Genomic DNA, 21,092 nt, shown 5'->3' on the forward strand with positions numbered 1-21,092 from the left:
TGATGTGGTGAAGGCTTGGGGTGAGAGGGGGGAGAGGGGGGAAGGCTGAGAGGGAGAGCACAGATGGCACCGCACTGTAGGCCTCACCGCCTCATGTCAAATCTATATTTGCACAAGAAGCCTAAAGATGTTGCAGGGAGGGGGAGAAGCACTAAATGTTCCAAGTGTGACTTCTGAAACTTTAAACTTACAAAATACAGGTATTTTTTCTTCTAAAATATTCATCGGGACCTTATTTACATTTATCGTAGTCAGGTGATGGCGACACTCCAATGCAACACTGGAACCAACAGACCGGACACTTGGTTAGGTACGCCGGAACACTCTGCAATAGCAGAATGAGCAATTCTGTCTTGATCATTTGTGATTGATCATTTCAGGTAGTTTTTCATTGTTGATTTCATGATTTATTGATAGTTGTGGGTGTAGCTTTCTGTGGAGTAAAATCTGCAATGCATCATGGTGAGAGCAATTATACGTTTTGTACCTCTACATTTTGTTCCTATCAATAAATGCTAATTTGAATGAATCCTGTCCAGTGTACAAAATGAAAGCCAAGCATTTCTCATCTTCTGTTTCGGCCAAACATTTTATCATCAGTGCACTTGTGTTAAGAGATTTGACATTTTAAAGTGTCCCAGTTTTGATGGGTAAACTACAGAGGGTGATGGAGAATCCCACTGAGAAAGATATGATGCAAAGGAGTGACTAACTCCCGATGGGGACAATAGAAGAAAGGTCAGAGGCAGCTCAAGATAAACCACACAGCATACGTCATAAATGATGAAGCACAGGGTGTAAATGTACGTTTATCAGAGCGCGGTGCTTGGCGGGGGCTCGCCGCTCTTTCGGTGACACATGGCAAGCGCTCACATTGTCGGTTTCTGTGCGAAGATTTAGGGTTGAAATTTTCCGCCTGGGGATAAGTGAGACTCCTCTAAAATGAAAAACAAAGACACGTATTGTAAATGCAACTTGTCTGGATGAAGACAACAACGTTTGTCATGGGGAGTTTTTCAGTTTACAGTAGTGTGGGAGCTGGAGAGCAGAGGGAGGGAAAAGAACATATTCAGATCCATTTTCCCGATGAGAGAATGCTGAAAGTGTATGCGTGTTTATGTCACGCAGCGAGAGTCGTGCAAGAGCCAATTGCGTCTGAGAATGAGCTTAAGCAAAGCAGCACAAGAGGAGGAAAATCAGGATTTCAAGACTGGGGATCAGTGTCAGGTTTGACACGCAGAGGCTTGCAGAAAAATGAAACAAAGGTTAGATATTGCACATGTAAACATACACACAAAGACAGATGGACAGATTTTAGAGAGGATTTTTTTGGTGGTAGGGCTGTTTAAGTTTGTGCTGGAAATGTGGAATAGAATTTTTTGAGATGGAATTCTCGCTGTAATTTTTTACTGAGTGACAATTCAAGGTTTCAGTGCACAGGCATGATGTGATTTTTATCCATTGGTGACGAGTTCAATTTCACATCAGGTGTGTGACAGTGAAAAATGTTCAAATGTACTTACCACTGCCTAAAACATTTATGAGGGTATACATAATGATACAAACATAGTTTTGTTCGGAAACATACTGATTTAAATAACAACCCAATGTATTTGTTTGCTATTAAAATCTAACTTAAAATTCAAAATTCCAACTGCATTTTTTCCTAAACTAAGAAATTGTAACTTTGAAATAGATGTAAGATTGTAGAAAATTAAGCCATTAAAACTGCAATATGTGAAATTGTGGTTATTTATTACAGGATAGAAAAGATTACAAGAAGAAAATGCTTCATTCCATAATTAACTTTTGATGGTGATTTTTTAATTTGATATAATAACATCAATACAAAACAATGTGCTAGTCTTTCTATTGTTATAGATTGTCAGTTGTCAATCAATGGTTCTGGACTTTTTTTTTGGTGCTTTATCGCTGTGAAATTCTTTTTCAGACAGGTGCCCCAAAACCAGCAAAAAGCATTTTTGGATGAAGAAAAGATGTATTAAATGTTGGGAATACATTCGTAGTGGTAATGCTAGGCGTGTTTTATTTGAACGACTCCAAATGATAGATGGCGTATCCAAATTAAGTTTCTGTTTTCCCTCTGTCTCATTTGCTGGGAAATGACTTTGTGCATCGTTATAAAACTCAACAAAAGATGTACAATGTTTGGCAAAGGGGTCACAATTTAGCAACAAGGTGCTTCATGTTCCAACTACTTTGCTCTTAATTTGAAAATAAAAAATATACTGTTACTGTCACAGCAGAATCACTGATCTTGGTTTTGTTAATTTTGCAAAGCTTGAATCGCAAAAAAAAAATGTTTTCCCCTATTTGATAAAATGATCAATTTTCCCCCAAAATATTGCAAAAACGTAGTAGTTTGCAAAAAGTGAGGCATATTTTTTGCTTTTTGGCTAAAGAAATGCTCTTTAAGGTAGTTGAACAAACAGTAAAACAACCTTCCCTGGTGCTTTACTGAGATGCAGACAGGATCACAAAACATACCCTGGCACAAAAACACACGCATACTCACGCACACACAGTATCCCCAGAGGAAATTAATTAGACAAAATAAAGGTGCAAAGTCTGAAATTGCTGAATAGACTTTGAGGTTGAGGGTGGCAGGGAGAGAGCTGTTTTGAATTCTTCATCTCCCCTGACAGCATTGACTGACAGCTTGTTAGTGACAAGGTGTTGTAAACGTTCAGTTCCTGCTAGTCTCTCGGCAGGAAGGGAAGTATTAAACCTTTTGACCTCTAATTAGTCATTAGAGATCATTTTTAAGCCATCACGCCGTGACGGAGAACATTTAAGGCCGTTTCTTTAAAACCGTCAGTGTTATGCGATCAAATAAATTATGATTCAGTAAAAAGTTTTAACTCAATTAGTCTACTTTAAATACTTCTCTGTGCAATAAAAAAAATAAACAGACACAACGCCGATGTACATCTCCCGTGGGAAAACGTAAACCATGTGGCTTACAATGTTTTTTTTTTCTTTTCTGGTGGTAAAACAATATTGTATTTAAATTTTACCTGTAATTTTGGGGCCCTGGTATTTCATCTATTTTTTGATCACAAATAATTATTGGCAAACCGCTTTCGTAAAGTAAGTAATGTGAACAAAAGGAGGCTAATTTAAACGTCGTTAAAGTATCTGTACTGATTTGTTCGTGCATGTTTTACACCTCTATCCACTAGGTGACGCTGCTCACTAGACTATTCTAAAGCCCATTAAATAGCCTCCAATTTCATTATGTAGGGCCTTCATATTTTAAACGGACGAATTTTTTTGGCTAAACAAACGTTTTCGTCAACAGAATAACTTACTTTGCAAATTGTTGGACTCATTCTATTGATGTAGTTACATTTCAAAAACGTCGAAATAGACACAATTTCGAAAGGTTAAGACAATAACGACCTCTGAAAGCGACACCTCAAGCAAGAAAGCGTGCAATTAGGCATTCATCAATTTGTACCTATGCTTACGTACATTTAAGGAAAACCGACTATAAAAAGGCCCGTCGGGGTCGCAGGGAGAACACCCCCAAAGAGACGTTATTGTTTATGGGTTTTTCGTGTAAATACGTGTCAGCAAAGGTCATCTTGCAACGTTTAAATATGAAAAAAGGAGAAACAACGTGGAACGCTCTGTCACTGGAAGGGAGGAGGAGGAGAAACACTCCTGACTGGCTTGACTTTACGTTTGACCTTTGAGGGAAGGGGAACTAATCCTTGAATATAATAAGAGTGTAAGATATGGAAAATGAGTGCACCGTTATCTGCGTTACCCTGGAGACCAGCAGCAGTAGCAGCACCCTGGGCTGCTACTGTTGCCAACTTATTAAAGCATCCAGCCTGTATTTATGGCTTGGGAAATATTTCGATGGTGCCCCCAACCCCCTCCGCCAACATTTTTTCCGCCTCACTGAATAGCGCAAATCTTTAAGTCAGTTCATGACGATTTCTATTGGGATGGGCCGTGTATGTTTAAAACAAATCAAAGAAATTTCCTCATGATTTAGAATTTAAAAAAAAAAAGCTCTGACAAGGATTGCGCAATCAGCAGTATTATACTGTAACACCCGTTTGCAACAGAACTGTTTAGGTTTGATATTAACGCAGTTGATTTTTTTTCTATCTGCGCAGATTTCAACTCACTAATATTCAAATACATTTTCCCGAGCAGCGTCGAAGCGGCTGTGTGTATTTAACCCTTATCCAGTCAAATCCGACATGAAAGAAATAATATTCTTGATGCCATGCACAACAAAGAAGCGGAACCTCAGATGGCTGCCACAGATAACCTAAAAATAAAAAAAAAGAGGGGGAAAGAAGCCCACAGCACACAATAAAAAAGAGTTTGCACACGCAGAGCGTTAAACGTGCAAATAAAAAGCTGACACGCGTCTCCCTCCCTGCATCTATCTGTGTGTCTATCTATCAATCATCCTCGCAGATCTGGACCAGCAAATGATGCATTGCCTGCATTAGATGTATTTGTTGTGCCAATTTGAAAAGGCGGCGATAATCTGGGAGCGAGAGATAAGAAATACCATTTATTCTGCGCCACTTGGGAGCCTATTTCCCGGGCCGATCAACCCCCCCTTTCTCCGCGACACCTCCAGCAGCACGCTGATAACGATTAGGCTATTTATTATCTTCACAAAGAACAAAGATTAGCCTGCAACCGATGAAAAATTACCCCGGGATGGGTTAGAATCAGAGAGACCTTAAGGATCCTCACGCCATGCCATTTCTTATTTGGCTTTCCACTTTAAGATGCACATGCAGGCGCACAACATCATTAATAATAATGCTAATAGCAACATTACTTTTTAATCATAACACAAAAATAATAACACAACTGACGTTGCTTGTTTTTATTAAATATAGGCCAAAGCCACTTCCGTTTTTTTTTGCATAATAAGATTGTCGGTGTTGAGACCTCTTTCTCCTTGGATCGTGAGAGGAAAAAAAGAGCAAGAAAAAAAAGGAGAGTAGGGGATTGAATTAATGTCAAATCCTAAAATGGAAGTGGATGTTTGTCGCCGATAAGGTTTTATCATCAGGCCGGATCAAAAGGGCTCACACGAGAAGCATGTGTCTGCTCACATTATCATGCTGATGAGCTCTAATACGATATATACCGCAAGCCACTCTGCTCCCTTTCCTCCGTTTACGTCAGCCTATTTGGCTTTTTCACTATCAGTAAATAGTAAATAATCTCCCTATTGGAGATGATAAAAGAATGAAAAATAATATGCCAACCGTTTAACTGTAAACCAATTAGGATTGTGTGTAATTTATTTATATTCTTATTTCTGCAGATGCGTAGCTATTAAGTCGATTCGTGAGCTTTAAAAAAAATTGTTTCACTTCTAACAGTTGAAGATTGAATATTATCGTGAGAAATGGCACCTGTTGTTACGCTTACATGATGAAGCACGGTAGCCAACGTGTGAAAAGTTTGGAAACGCCTACAAAAAACAATATTACAGTAATATTAAAACTAAGACTAATGCAGCTAAATCTTTACTAGAGTTCAAAATTTTATTCACACCCTTTTCTCTTTCGGTTCCATTATTGTTTTTAGAGTGTAAGTATTGTTTCTCAAAATGACATTTTGCATATGTTATAGTCCCTTATGATTGTCGATTCAGTCAGGTGTGTATTTTCATGCGTTAAAAGCGTGGATTTCATTACTTTTCATTTGTCGTGGGACTTTTTGGTCATTGATATTTTCTATGATAAAATTCATTAAAAAGTCCCCATGAAAAGGCGCGAATTTGAGGACATTTCCATACTTTTGACTGGTACTATATGTGCTTACTTATTGAAAACAAAAACAAAGAGAAATAAGATGGTCAACAGTGGAAGCAGTGCTGGCCATATAGTGGAACCGAATTAGTGTAAATTTGAAAAAAAAAATCTGAATTACAATGGGGGATGAATATTTTTGAGTATGCAACTTGCACATGGAGTTAACAATATTGAAAACTTTACTATATTTTCTGTCTCTTTTTTTTTAAATCCCATTTGGTTGGGCGGTAATTATTATTTTGTTTAAAAAAATATTTGGAGCCTGCAAATGAAGAAAATTACGAATAGTTAAGAAAAAAGAAAAAAATAACACAAACTAAAATGTGACATCGTATTGTGTCCAATCACAACCACAATAGCTGATTAGCGAGTGGAACATAATCACTTTCACATTGCAAGCGAACTAATCAAGTGAAAGAGTTCATTTGATGGGCGTGTTTCAACGGTGACTAGCCTAATCTCATCTAATCTGATCAAATCGATGTTGTCAAATTGAGTTTGCCCACTGAGTTTCCGAGACATTAAATTAAAAAAAGGGGATGTGAGGTATAATAAAAAAAATGTCAGCGTAAATACAGCTTCCTGGAGTTCATCTACTGGGCAACCCCCTTTATGCCTTTCTTCTTTCCTGCATCTCTGCGTGCCTTCTTGCAGTTAACTTAAAAAAAAAAAAATGTCCTGAATCAGTTTTCCCCCTTCCCTCTGATGCAATGACGTCAGCAGACGGCGTCAAGCAGGCGGCAGTGAGGACTTCCAGGGCTGCACGTTCTCCTTCTCCAATTATTGTCTGTCAATCATGCACGATGAAGGTGAAGGACCAACACACTCAAACACGAATGTACGCACGTCCGAATTTGAAACATTCAAAATGTAATTAGTAATAATATTCCTGATTTGGGGGGCCTGTGCCGAATTTAAATTTGGGGAAAAAAGTGACCACAGCGCGCGCGCACACACACACACACACACACACACACACACACACACACACAATCCCATGAAAGGCTAATAGATGCCTGCTAGTAGTTTCTTAAAATTCATCATACAATTGGAGATACAGTAATCTCGAATACCTTCAAGTGTGTTCTCTCCGGAAGCCCCGCCTCCTAACTTCTACCGTGTCCTCGCATTGGCCGAGAGAAATCCCTGCCTGGTGACCCCGCCCACAGCTTGACAATGGTGGCTGCGGGCTGTCAGGCAGGCAGGCGCATTTACGTGTTGCTTCAAGTCCCAGTGGACGGACCGCAGTCTTCTCTTGACAAACACTCGGACGAAAGCAGCAGAACCGCATAAGTAAAAAGACAGAAGCTGAAGGTACGCCCAGGATACAAGTACAAAGTTTGCTGATGTGAGTATACTCTTGGTCAAATACAGCCATGCAGTTATTTTTAATGTTAAAATTCTCATTTGCTTATTGCAGGATTGAACCTAATGTGCAAGAGAGGAGTTGAATTGATTCAGAAAACAAATACTTCACTGCAAATGGCATTGTGAAAATCTCTTGGAGAAGGGAGCAAAAGGACATTTTTTTTCTTCTTGGATATATCTGGTTATCCATTTGAAAACAAAAATAAAAAAAGAAGCTAAGGTCAGCTAAAAAGATGGATGTGGCGGCTGATCAGCCCCGCTGGATGCACCCCCACGCCGTGCTGAACGGCCAGCACCCAGACTCGCACCATCCAAGCCTGGGCCACAACTACATGGAGCCTTCGACCCAGCTGCTGCCCCCGGACGAGGTGGATGTCTTCTTCAACCACCTGGACTCTCAGGGAAACCCGTACTACCACAACCCTGCTAGAGCCAGAGTGTACAGCCAGGCGCACGGTAAGCAGCATTTCATACGAAACCAGAAAAATGCAAAAATCATTTCTCGTTGGCACGCATATCAATAGTTTCGAGGTGGATGGTGTAACAACTCCACAATTTTGGACGTGACTCGTCAGCACAATTCATCTCAGCGGGCCTGTTGTCACCTCCGCTTTTCACCCCCTCACATGCAGCTCGCCTGACGGGGACACAGGTGTGCCGGCCGCATCTGCTCCACAGCCCGGGGATCTCCTGGCTGGACGGCAGCAAAGCGGCCCTCTCGGCGCACCATCACCACAACGCGTGGACCGTCAGCCCCTTCAGCAAGCCCAGTCTGCACCACCCGGGCTCGGCGTCCCCCGGAGGCCTGTCGGCGGTTTACCCGTGCAGCAGCACGTCCAACGCGGCCTCCGCCAGCTCGCTGACGCCGCCGTCGCACTCCAGCCCGCACCTGTACACTTTCCCCCCGACGCCACCCAAGGACGTGTCGCCGGACCCGGGGACCGCCTCGCCGAGAATGGACGAGAAGGAATGTATTAAATACCACGTTTCGTTTTCGGAGGGGATGAAGATGGAGGGTTCGAGCCCGATGATAAGCAGCCTGGCTCCCGTTGGTGCTCAGAGCGCCTCCGCCCACCACCACATCCCGACGTATCCCGCGTACTCGCTGCCTGCGGCTCACGAGTACGGCGGCAGTCTGTTTCACCCCGGCAGCCTCCTCGGAGCTTCGACCGGCTTCAGCACCAAGAGCAAAGGCAAGACTCGTTCCTGCACCGGTGAGTTTCTTATAAAAAGCGAGCTCTAATTTGCATGAAAAAAACATCGATATAAATAAAGAATTGACAACTTTGCGAAAATTTTCACACCGAGGTGGAAAATGTGGCGTTACAGTTAATATTATTAACAACTTTCAATTGCCATCAGTTCAATTGAGAGGAAATCTTAAAAAAATGCCTACAGCATAATTGTTTGGCATTTTACAGCATGTTTTGTAAAAAATATTGAGACCATATTAAAACAGTAAATCTTATTAAATGATATGGTTAAAAAATAAAAAACAAAGCTTAATAAAACACGCATTTGTTGATGAGCACAATTATTGCCAAAAGCCAAACTGGATTGTTGTGTTATTTTAGCCCTATTATTTATCACAAAATCAATTTGCTGCAGTCAAACAAAGACTCATCCATTCATTTTAGTGACTCCTAATTTTAAATGCTGCCAGTCTTTGTCAGTAAAATTAATATTTCATTTTCTAAATTAGAAAATAACAATAAGTCTTTCCTGAAAAAAAGACAAAGAAAAGACATTGTTATCAAGCACGAGGCTGCTCTCATAGCTGAACACAGTGACAATAATCCTCTTTTGTTAACCGTGACTCTGTAATTACTTCTGAGCTGGCTTCAGCTCAACTGCATCCAAGATCTGCTACACACACTGTCCTAAAACCTATAATATTTAACTTTAAATGGGTCTATGTTTATTATTACCATCATATATAGTTCTTGCTTAATTGAGAGTGTTTAACCTTTGGTTCAGTTCATTTGTAGTGATGCGTGATTACTCCATGTGATTTCTTCAATCATTTGTAAATATCATTTAGAAATATTTTTAAACAATAGTGACTTAACAATTTTTCAGCACAAATAATCTTTGTTGTGTGAGGGAAGGCGGTTTGAGTTTTAGCATCATGTTAGGGAAAAGGTTAAACAAAAATCCCCTTTGCAGCACATGTATTTTTATCAAGTTTAATCTCAAACGAACGTGTGTGTGTTTCCTTCAGAGGGTCGAGAGTGTGTGAACTGCGGCGCCACATCCACGCCTTTGTGGAGACGGGACAGCACCGGACACTACCTGTGCAATGCCTGCGGGCTGTACCACAAGATGAACGGCCAGAACCGACCACTCATCAAGCCCAAACGTAGATTGGTGAGTCCCCTGCTGTGTTTGTGTTGTGGGAGTAGTAAATACGTTTGAGAGGGGGAGGGAAAAGACAATTCCAGGAAAGTTATATTTTCCCAAAGAGTTTCCAGGAATTGTGTCCGGAGTTCACCTCTTGCTCCTCTAGCTCAAGATGTCAGCCGAGCGGGACCTCTGTGCTTGTTGCTGCTATCATTATTACTGCTACTTCTGATACTGTCGCTGATAACGCCCCTCCAAAAGAGCAAGCAGAAGAGGCGCTTTTATTATGACATCATGATCTAATCTTGCTGAGAAGACTCACGACGGGGGTTTGGATGAGGTCACAACTTTTGCTTGTTAAATGTCAAAAACAACAAGGCACGGTTCAGGGATTTTACTAGGGCTGCGGTTTGGAAGAAAACTTTTCAATAATAAAGCCAAGCACGTTAGAGACCAGCGATTCTCAAAGTGTGACAAGACTACCACTGATGTTACTTGAAAACGTGGAATGAAATCTTTAGAAGGCACATATCGGTACGGTGGATTGATTATTTGCGGCAATCCAGAACAGTTCAATTGTATTTAACTTCTGACTGCAACGTTCTTTCAACGTTTTTTGTGCAATTTAACCTGTGCAATAACATTTCATTTTTAAGTGCATTTTACATTTCCGTCACTCAAGTGTAGCGCTGATAAACACTTAGGTCTACTAGGCTGTGTACCGTATTTAATGATGGTCACAAATGGCAGTAAAAAGTATTTTTTTTAGGTGGTGCTTGGTTGTGAATGCTGATGGAAAAAGCAGCATGCGTCTACAAAAATCAGCAAGCTACTGTAAAAAAAATTTAAAAAGTTGGGTGAACTCAAAATTTGAAGGCAACAAAAATTGAAACTGGCCAATTCAATATCATTCCATATCATCTCTGTAAAACCACCAGCAATTTATTGTGCTCACTATCATTGTTGCCATAAATGGCAATATTTAATATATTAAAGTTGGTTCACCTTAAATGAGTGTTTTACCCCCCCTAAAAATATTAGTTCTGTTTTGTCTCGTCTACTTGGAAATCTGTGGCATGAAAAAGACATTTTTAGTTAAGTGTGTGAGAACGGTTAACCTATGAGAATTAAATGTGACACCCACTAGTTTATTTTCCTGCATTCAGCAAGACTGTGTGACTGTGCACATGTATTCCACATATTGTTAAATCTTTGTTTAGAAAAAAACAGCCATGGGATTGATGCAAAATATATGGCTTCAACACGTTTTATCAATAATAGTGTATATAGTCATATATCAGGCCCAGTTTCCGTATGGTTCAGCAGAGACTCTTGTGTTCGGTGGCAGCAGCCTTTCAGTTGTTTCCTATCCGGATATCTGACCGGTCCAGATAAAGCGGCGGGCCTAGCGTCTGTTTCCTCCCTCCGCCTCCTAAATAGACTCAGACCTCATTTTTCGAGTGGTCAAGCACTCCTCGTGTTATCCGCGGCGCAAAAAGCACCGTTTCAAACTAATGGAGACCATTAGGAGGGTTGCACAACACAATGAGAGTTGTTGTACCGTTTTTCAAAACGTTGACTTCCCTTATGCACGGTGCACAGAAATGAAGGTGCATATTTATAATGTCGATGGGTGTGAATGGCCGCGAGTCTTAAGTGAATTTATAATAAGGTGCTTTTGATCATTTATGAAAAACCCATTGGCACACACAGTAATTAGGCTATGTAAAAGTATTAGAGCAGCATCCATGTTGTGAAAATGTCCAGCGCTGCTGGAATAAGAATAATATCTTGAACAAAATTACCATGAACACGAAGGTAAAAAGGATCCTAATTTGGATGGATATGTTTGCGCTATCTTCATCTTTAATTGACATCAGTGATGTCGTTTAATACCGAAAACAAAAACACAAATAAGGGATGAGAGAGGGAGACTAAATGGAAGTAACATTGCATTGAAATCCTTGCAAAAATGTTATGACGTGTATATCGAAAGATCTTTGCGTGCACGAGGTCTAACCAACGTCTCTTTGCAGTCGGCAGCCAGACGAGCGGGCACCTGTTGCGCCAACTGTCAGACGACCACCACAACGCTGTGGCGGCGCAACGCTAATGGAGATCCAGTGTGCAACGCCTGCGGCCTCTATTACAAGCTGCATAATGTAAGTCTCCCAGTGCTGATCGGCAGGTTGGGCCCGCACAAAGCCGACAGGGTCCAGTAGTCGGCAAGTGAGCGGGGCAGGTTTCACTGATTGTTGAGCCGGCGAGGGGAGAGTGAGAGTTGTTTGACCCGCGCACACACTGCTTGGACTTGAGGCTGCTCTGTCCTTTTGTGCTTGATTGTTTCCATGGTTATTCCCTGGAGAGTCACAATGGTGCGACGGCTATTGAGTGAAACCGCAAGGCCGGGTTCTGTATGAATAGCATTAAGACGGGCGACGTCTAAATTCTCAACAGCTACTCAGGGCGCATATTATCAAGGGATGAGCCAAGTGATGTTTCTTAAAAGATAACGATTCTTTATTATTTTTGATTAAGAATCAGATTTTCCTTGGGCACTGTAGCTACATTATAATAATACAAAAGGAGGAGAATGACATCTGTTAGTGAGTGAGGTAGTTTAATCCTGCAAACAGAAATATAAATTACGGATGAAATAGCCTACGTAGAGGCAACAATGACGAGATTGACACCATGTGAATGGCTTGGAAGCGCCACACAATTTTTGTTGCATTTTTATCACAGAGACTCTCCACGCTTGGCTTTTTAGCCAGTTTTAGCTAAAAAATGTATTTATATTATGTTGATACGGCTTGTTGGTGGCACGCTTGATACCCCAAAGTGTTTATGTTGTGAAAGGTCATGTTGCACGACGTCATTGGATCATTACAGATTTTGAGGCTCAATGATTGGCTTGGCTGTGACAAATACACTATCTTCTGCAGAATAACATATATATATATATATATACATATATATATATATATATATATATATATATATATATATATATATATATACATATATATATATATATATATATATATATATATATATATATACATATATATGTATATATATATATAATTGCTGCTCTTTTGGTTGGCAACAGACTGCAAATGAGCCCCACTGTGAACTATTTAGTATTCGCATGTGAAATTGATTGTTTTTAAGCCTTTTTGCCCCCAATGGGAAAAGGAAGGCCAGTATTAAACTCTTTTGATGCCATCCATTTAAAAAAATGAAATCCTGCCATGTTTATTGGAGCTCTACTTAGTTTTGTATTATTTAAAGGCAAAGTTAACTATCCTTTTTTCACAATAACACGTTCTAGGGAGTAACACTCCGTCCAAACACAATATTCTAATTAAAACTGTGTTTGTGCAAAATCCACCTGTTTTTATCCATCTCACTGTACCGCTTGGAAAAATGACATCACAGTTGCTTAGGGGTCAGTAACAACCAATCAGGGCTGAGCTTGTGAATGTCACATGACCAAACATAAAAAACATGCAAACTGTGATTGGCTGTTAGCTGGAAATTCATATTCCTCAAATGCATGCAACTATTTATATTTAACCTCAGAACTGTAATACAACACATCTAACAAACCCTCATTTTGCCTACACAGGTGAACCGACCCCTGACCATGAAAAAAGAGGGAATACAAACACGAAACAGGAAAATGTCCAGCAAGTCCAAAAAGGTCAAACGGGGCAGCGAGAGTTACGAGGAGTTTACCAAAAGTCTTCATGACAAGAACTCTACCTTCAGCTCCCTGGCAGGACACATGTCCATGGGCCACTTGCCGCCGTTCAGCCACGCCGGACACATGCTGCCCACTCCCACCCCCATACACCCATCCTTTGGCCACCCGCACCACTCCAACATGGTGACGGCCATGGGCTGAGGCGAGACACGGCGGACGACACTATGTCGAGACTTTTGAGGGTCTTCTGATTGATTATGCAAACGGGATGGTGGGGAAAATGAGGCCAATCTATAGGTACCTAACTTTTAATGGAGGCAGACAGACGTACTTCCTGTCGACCCAATTCTGACACACACAATAATACGACTATGTCACTGCTCCTAACGTCAACAGATTGACATGACCGCATTGTTGTTCAGTTGGTGTTTATAGTAACTGTGAATATTGTACAGAAGAAGGCGATGAACTAATTTCCTTCATTACATTAAATAAAAATATGCTGGAATTGTTTTTTTTTTTTTTTTTTTTTTTGCCATCAAAGAAAATTACAAAAAAAGCAAGCAAACAAAAAAGCATTATGATTTATAATTTGACACTGTTAATTGTAATTATTGTTATTATAATTATTGCTATTCAGATAATTTATTTTCACTGCTTTGTTCCTTGATTACATTATGAATACTGTTGTCCCAGTTTTGACTATATTTTTAGCTAAAGCGCTTTCTTCTGACTTGGTCATCATTTATACTCATATGAAATAAAGATATCAACTTCAAACATTTCTGCTTCTTCTACTACACCTAAGACTTCATAGTTTGATCCCGGTTTTTCAGGGTGAAAATTTTGATATTTTGAAAAATAATGTTTTCTGTATCAGCGATAAGAGGACTATATCAACCCAAACTGTAACACCGGTTGTTTAAAAAAACATAAGGAAAACTATAGGTTTCAACAAATATAATAAGAGTAAGCAAGAAGGAACTGTTAACTGTCTTTAAAAAAATGGAAAATACTCAATAAAGTTGTTTTACTGTACAAATGGTAAATAGACTTTCACTTACTCTACATAGCGCTTTTCTACCTTTGGTATTCAGAGTAACTACACTAACTAGTCATTTCTCTACTAATAACGCAGCATCAGGAGTAACTGAGGGTTCAGTGTCTTGCTCAAGGACACTTCAATATGGCCACAATGGTTGGGAGACAAACACTTTACCACTGAGTCATGCCACCCCCCCAAGCACACAATGTAAATATAATCCAGATAATATGCATAAAAAGGACCCCCTCCAACCACCACCACAACCAAAATAAATAAGTAAATAATAAATATAAATACAATTATTACTGACTGAATAAATCCATAGTATAATGGTGGGGTAAAATATCAATATTCCTACTTAGTTAATTTTATGATCCCAGCTTTAAGCTAACAACAATATTAGCAAACCTTTATGCTAGCATTATGCCGTCTGATTGCTAGGACTATATATGCTATATAATTTATCTGCTAATCATTTTGTTTTACGAATTTCAATATGTGAATCGATCATTTACTATAACAGAATAAAAAACGTGTAAATTTTGTCAATGGTAGAAACATCAGAATATGAATCAGAAAAAGCTCTCTCATACACCATAATGCGGTCGGAAAAAAAACAAAAACGATACAAGGAGAAAGAAATAAGACAAATGTTATAACACGCAAGTCTTATTGGGATACTTGGATGATGACACGGGTCAACCCGAGTGCAGCGCACGGTCCCCTCTCAAGATTTTCCTGACCCTTGACCTTGGAAGCACTTATTCCGTCTTTCTTCTGGGCCCTCCCGCATTGCTCTTGGAATTATTCATCGACACTTTTAAAATGTCACGTCCTCCCCGAGAACATGACAAAGCAAAACATGAAGCCACTTCCCATAAAGATTTAGAAAGAATGGAAAGAGAAACTTTGGGACTGGGTGGCCATTGTAAATCAGTTCATAAGCGAACCACGCATTTCCAACTTACAACTTTGTACACACATCCTCCCTGTTCATTCCATTTGTTTTTCTAGCTAACTCAATTATTGAACTCCAAGACAAAGCCAGAAGTGAGTTGAGAGGAGTGAGTTAGCGCAAAATTCGTGATGAAATGATAACAGATGAAAGAAGGAAGGAATTTTTTTCATGCAACAAAGCTTCTAAATGACATGCTCTTTTAAGGTAGTGCCACATAAAACTGCGCCGAGAGACTAAAGGGGATCCATTCGGAAACTTTGGAAAGAAGAGTTTCAGGACAGAACGGGCACGCATACAGTTAGTTCTGAATCACAAGAGAACGTCCAGGACAGACCAAAACTCCGGAAAGACACGCAGTTGAAGTCTCGACTTTTAGATTAACTCCCTCAGCAAGCGGTGCGAGATTATTTTCTTTGTGGTTATAAAAAGACTGTTGTCTGCCTCATGGTGTTTTGTCCTGAGCTTGGAATTGTTGTTGTATTCATTTGTAGTTCATTTTCATTGTGTTCAATGAGTGCATAAATTGTATGATGATAATAATCTGCAAATAAAGCAAAGAACCCATCTGAAAACATCTCGCCTGTTCATTTTTCTCAAGACCCAGTGTGAAGTACTAGCAAGGCTCAAAACAAGCAGTTTTGCATCACTGTTTGTAAATTTTGGACAATGCGCCTCATGTCCACTGTTAGCCCCAAATATGTTTTGAGGGACGTATAATTTGTGTTCAAGAGGGCCATGTGTCATTAAGACTTAATCTGTGATCCATTGGGAACAATTGCCACGGTTTAGGCCAAAAACGTGTGTGTTCTCGTAAAGTCTGCATAATCAAATTGGAGACGTCAGCCAACTTCAGAATAAACACACCAAAATATACATGGACGTCAAAGCAACGGCTTGGTAGTCCTTTATTTTGAAGTTATTCCTCACAGTGGTTGTTTCACAGGTTGACTTGTACGCATGACTCCAAATTATTGCCATCACAATACATAGCTACCAACATCAACTCACCACAAATGAAAAAATGCTAAGTCGCTAAAAAACAAACAAACAAAAAAAAACTATAATTAGCAGTGCTGTCATTGTATGATAATGGCACACGTTTCCAATAGCTGCTAATGTGATGCATGGCGCATTTAAATGCAGTCAGAAATTTCACACTCAGCCAGTTGCAAAAGTTGCAAAAAAATTGATGCATCGAACATAAATAACTGGAGTAAAAACAACGACAATAATAATAATAATAGTCTTTTTTTTAATTTAAAAAAGTTTCTTCAGGTCTCTGGGATAAACCTGTGACCCCCCCAAAAAAGTTGAAAATTGCTTCTTAAATGAAATAGATATTTAGCAAAACAGCTTTGCAATATTTATCTATTTATTTAGAACATTTTATGTGTATCATAATTACTTTTTTTTTTGGACTAAAAGTAGCTCAAGTCATAGCGTGGGAAGTGCTCAGGAGCAGCAACTAACAAGTTGAGCAGTCGGAAATTTTGCTAGCTGACCAATTTGTTTATCCTAGCCAGTTTGCACAATGGTTGATCTCATTTCCGCTGGATACTGTGTATATAAGATCTATCAATTAATATGGGAACAATTTGAGCATACTACATACATATTTGACTTTGCTCTTGTAAAAAAATCGCTTCTAATAATGCCAGTCTTGTCTCGTTTATTGTTTAACTGTGGTTGTGACAGAATGGTACATAGCATTTTATCATGACATTATGGCTGCTAATTCATCATAAAACCAAGTCCATCTGATGTGAACGGACTTTAGCTAAGGAAAGAGAGGAATAGTGACTCTTCTGTTGTTGTATTCACAGTCAAGAGCTTGTTATCTTTGTAAATTAGGAGTGAGAATATACCCCGGAAGAGATAGAGGGAGTGGTCAGAAAATGACTATACTGAGATGACCAAATGAGCTTTGATTTCTAGAATATCCGTCTCTGTCCCCCTGGGAAATTACGCTCCAATCTTAACCATGAAGTAAGTCTTTCATATCCAACAGCAGACTCTAAAGCACCAGCGTACATAACCGCACAAACTGGGCCGAGTTTCAGTGACATTTGGGTGCCATACACAAAGGTTAAGTCTTTGCTAGGATCTGAATACAGTAATACCAAAACACGCATCAACAAAGGGTAACAGAAAAAAAGGTCTACAAGAGTGTCCCACAGGAAGAACGGATACTCAGAACTTCAATCCCCACCGAGACTCGGTGACATACTCCACTCTCTCAGGGGGCACATACGAATGAATGTATTAAATCTGCGCTCGTTCTACTTTCCACCAAGGTATCGGCAGTCTTAATTACAAATCTGAAGCAGTCTAGTACTGAAGGCATCTAAGGTCTTCAGAAAGTTGCGGACCTGCTTTATGACTCCCCAGAAAAGTGTGCACTCTCCACAGAAGTACAGTTGACATACAGCATTCATACTGAAAAGTGGGACACTGTCCGGGGACCTGAGCCCCAACCACTGACAAGTCCCTTTCAGACTACTTTTCTTCACCTGTCCGGGGCAGACAAATTCATCCCTCTTGTCTCTGAACAATCACCTCTTTTCTCCTGCTGCTTGCACTGCTGACAGGAGGAGGGAGGGTCGCTCAGAGAGAGAGGCACTTACACTAGGCCAAAGTCCTAGTGTGTGTGTGTGTGTGTGTGTGCATGTGAGCCCCTGGGACTGGGCGTCTTGGCCCACTATCTTATAACACCGTTGACAAAAAGCCCAAGGCTCAACCCTCAGGAAATCTGAGCGGGGGGATAACTAGGCCGGTAAAGAGATGTACCGTCCCCGATCCTAGATTCATGCCGTGCCATGGTTTTAAGAGACCATGAAGCAGCAGCGTTCGGTTTGGCCGTGTCATTTATTTACGTTCCAGTTGTCCAATGTTGCAAATGGGACCAAAACATATTGGAGGATTGGCTTTATCAGAACAAGTTCAATTGCCTCATGCAGTATAGCAAATCAATATTCCCATTGAAATGAATTGAAAGTCCAATAATCCATTTTGCAAATATAAAGCAAGTTTTTTTTTCTTTCTTTTTTTTTTAAGTAACATTAAGTGGAAATAAAGTGAGGCAAGAGAGATGACGAAATTGGGCAGGAGAATCAATCTAATAAGTCTGCATGTGGATCATTCGCCAATGGAAGAACATTACATTTTGAACATACATACATACATACATACAGAACATACATTTTCGTCTAAGAGAGCAATTTGACGGCTGAAGTAGAACATTTCTCTCAGCATTGTTTTTTAAAATGTGATAAAAGAGGAAAGGCAACTGTCGGGCTGTCAGCATCAAAGTGTGCATAGTCATTTAAATTTTTCATGTCAGTTTATATGGCGCAGTAGAGCACTGCTAGCTAGCAAGGAATTTATGCTAGCTGCAGCTAGCTGTATAATGAGACGGCAACAGCGCTAAACTGTGGCAGCCCTCAGTTACATCTCTATTTAGTGTTCACAACTCCGTGCCAAAGACGTAATTATTCTTTCAAGAATCAAGGCATTCAATGCGGATTATGCATCTGTTTATACATATTTTTTTTCAAATGGCATGATAGACGAGGGTTTGAAATTGGCTGCCTTTTGTTTAAAAGACCATCGGCTCTCCTTGCCCACATGTCCACACATTACAGTACCTTAACTGCTCAATTTTTTCCACTTAATTTTGCTTGTAGCAAAAAAGCAAAACATTAACCAAGCTTGTAACTTGAAAACTAATAGGTTGGCCCTCTCAAGTTGCTCAAGTCAAAGCAACTCCCGGAACAAAATCAAAATAATGGTGGCACTGAAAACCTTGATATGAGTGCAATGGAAAGACAAAAAAAAACACTTCCTCAAAGAAAGCTTGTCCTTTTGTAAACAGTCAATGCCAAAACGGCCGATTGCAAAATGTCCTCCATGGTTGCTTTTGTATCTTGGCCTTTTTTTGGAGGTGATTGTCAGTTTAACATCGTGTCACTTTAGATGATATGCTATGATATGATATGATGTTATAATGCTAAACCTTATCATTGCGGTTAAACTGAATCATACAACTTGGCTCGAAACAGGCTGTTATTAAGCCATTCACTGCCATTGATGGCTATGGAGGTCCAAAGTGCATTTGAACTAGGCTGGCGGTGAATGAGTTAATAAGAACGTAAACACTGATCCGCTAAAAGCGCAATAGTACCTTATGTCAGACACACATTTGCATACAAATCCCTGATGTTTGATGGAAAGCGTGGAGCTATGACATCCTTCGTTTCACTTTGAGCTGACAGCCTTTGTGACAACTGCGTGACTTATCATTTTCCACATCAAGCTGCTTTTCATTTCCTCTTCCTTTTATTGCTTTTTATATAGTGCAGCCTATATAATTTGCAAACCGTGACACTGTAACCCCTCCGTATCTCTGACGTAGCTCAACGCAGTTCATACGTCAGGCATTTTGTATCGAGAACTTTGAAATTCTATTGGCCATTTTATGACATTTGATCTTGCAGGAATTGCATTGTGTCAAGATGAGGCAACAACTTTCACACACGTAGGTGGGGCCAAGTGATGGAAACAGGGCCAAAGGAAACTGGAGAGGAAAAAGAGTGGCGATAAAAGAAAAGACCGACACGGATCCTTCTCACCTGTAGCCTGGACCGCTGCTGTAAATAACCCACTGGAAACTCCTCCCCCTCATCTGTCCTCACCAGATTCTTCATATCTTTCATTTCAGCGCCATTGTTGCGCCGGCCAACAACCAACAACACCCTGTTGTATTGTCCTCTTTGCGGCGGCGATGTGAGGAGGATGTTTGTCACCTGCAGCTAAGACCTTTGCTTCAGACACAAATCACTGGAGGAATTTGCAGCTGCTCCACGTCAAGGAGCATACACTCAAAGTCGGTTTCCTAAACACATTAACCTCATTATACAGCCCACGTACAGTACGTGCTGTGTTTTTTGTGGTAAAAGCGTATTAAACTTTTTTTTTTTTTTTTGAAAGATTTTTGGGGTTAATTTTATTCAACTACAATATAAGACGGATTTCACAGTGCCTCAACTTTTAGGCAAGAGTGAAAGGATATCCAGCTAGTTCCTCTCAACGATCTTTTGTGTGACATATGATCAAACTGGTCGTTTACACCCTCACATTGTACTTTTTATTGTTATTTCAGAAGATGCTTGGATCTAAGAACCATTGCCGTGAGCCACATTTGGAGACAATGTTACTCCATAATGAAGAAGCAACAGCACAATCCCTGTGACATGAGCGATACTCTTTGCGGCCATAAAACACTTTTCTCATTTTTTAACATTTTTCTCTGTTTAAAATTCTACATTTGTTTTGTTTTCAAACAAATCTTACAAAGCAATCCTTTAAATAGTAGTCTGTGGCATTTAGTATGAGGCATGTATTTTCAACGGAGCATTTATTTGAATGATTGCCTGTCTAAGAGTTGAGCTCGTCTAGCTGAATTGGCCAGTGAAGAAATGTTACTTCTAAAAGCGATTTTTGCTTTTACCCAAAATAGCAGATAACTGATGCATGGCGTCTATATTACATGGAAAGGTCCCCCACACGAAGATACTGTAAATTCCAAACTGTAAGCTGCTACTCTTTGTTGCGCGTTTTGAACCCTGCGGCTTTTAATATGAAGCAGTTTATTTATGATTTTTTGCTGTAGCACTCAAGCAGTCAATACATTAACCCAGCCTCATTAAGTCAGAGCAATGAAACAACGAACACTTCACTGTAGACAAATGAAACAGTCCAAATCCGCCATTCTTCTGAAGATTCACCAGTTATTTTTGGCATTCACTGACAGAGTAAAAGAGAGCGAGCGAGCATGACAGAGAGAGAGAG

The 21,092-nt window shown here is 40.0% G+C and overlaps 1 protein-coding gene across 2 annotated transcripts; it reads left to right on the forward strand.

The window, feature by feature from the left end:
* The first annotated feature begins 7,013 nt into the window (after positions 1-7,013).
* Positions 7,014-14,022, forward strand: gata2b (GATA binding protein 2b). Of its 2 annotated transcripts, none has more exons than XM_088423397.1 (6): positions 7,014-7,173; positions 7,246-7,649; positions 7,826-8,407; positions 9,415-9,560; positions 11,570-11,695; positions 13,165-14,022. In XM_088423397.1, exons 2-6 carry the CDS (start codon positions 7,427-7,429, stop codon positions 13,441-13,443), a joined length of 1,356 nt encoding a protein of 451 aa, XP_088279523.1. In that variant the 5' UTR covers positions 7,014-7,173; positions 7,246-7,426; the 3' UTR covers positions 13,444-14,022. The 2 variants fall into 2 exon arrangements, with proteins under 2 accessions (XP_088279523.1, XP_088279524.1); XM_088423398.1 differs by having other exon boundaries at positions 7,826-8,386.
* The last annotated feature ends 7,070 nt before the right edge of the window (positions 14,023-21,092 follow it).

The sequence above is a fragment of the Hippichthys cyanospilos genome, chromosome 9 (assembly GCF_059441005.1).
Source record: "Hippichthys cyanospilos isolate Australia breed blue-spotted pipefish chromosome 9, RoL_Hcya_1.0, whole genome shotgun sequence".
In the NCBI taxonomy this organism is placed as follows: domain Eukaryota; kingdom Metazoa; phylum Chordata; class Actinopteri; order Syngnathiformes; family Syngnathidae; genus Hippichthys; species Hippichthys cyanospilos.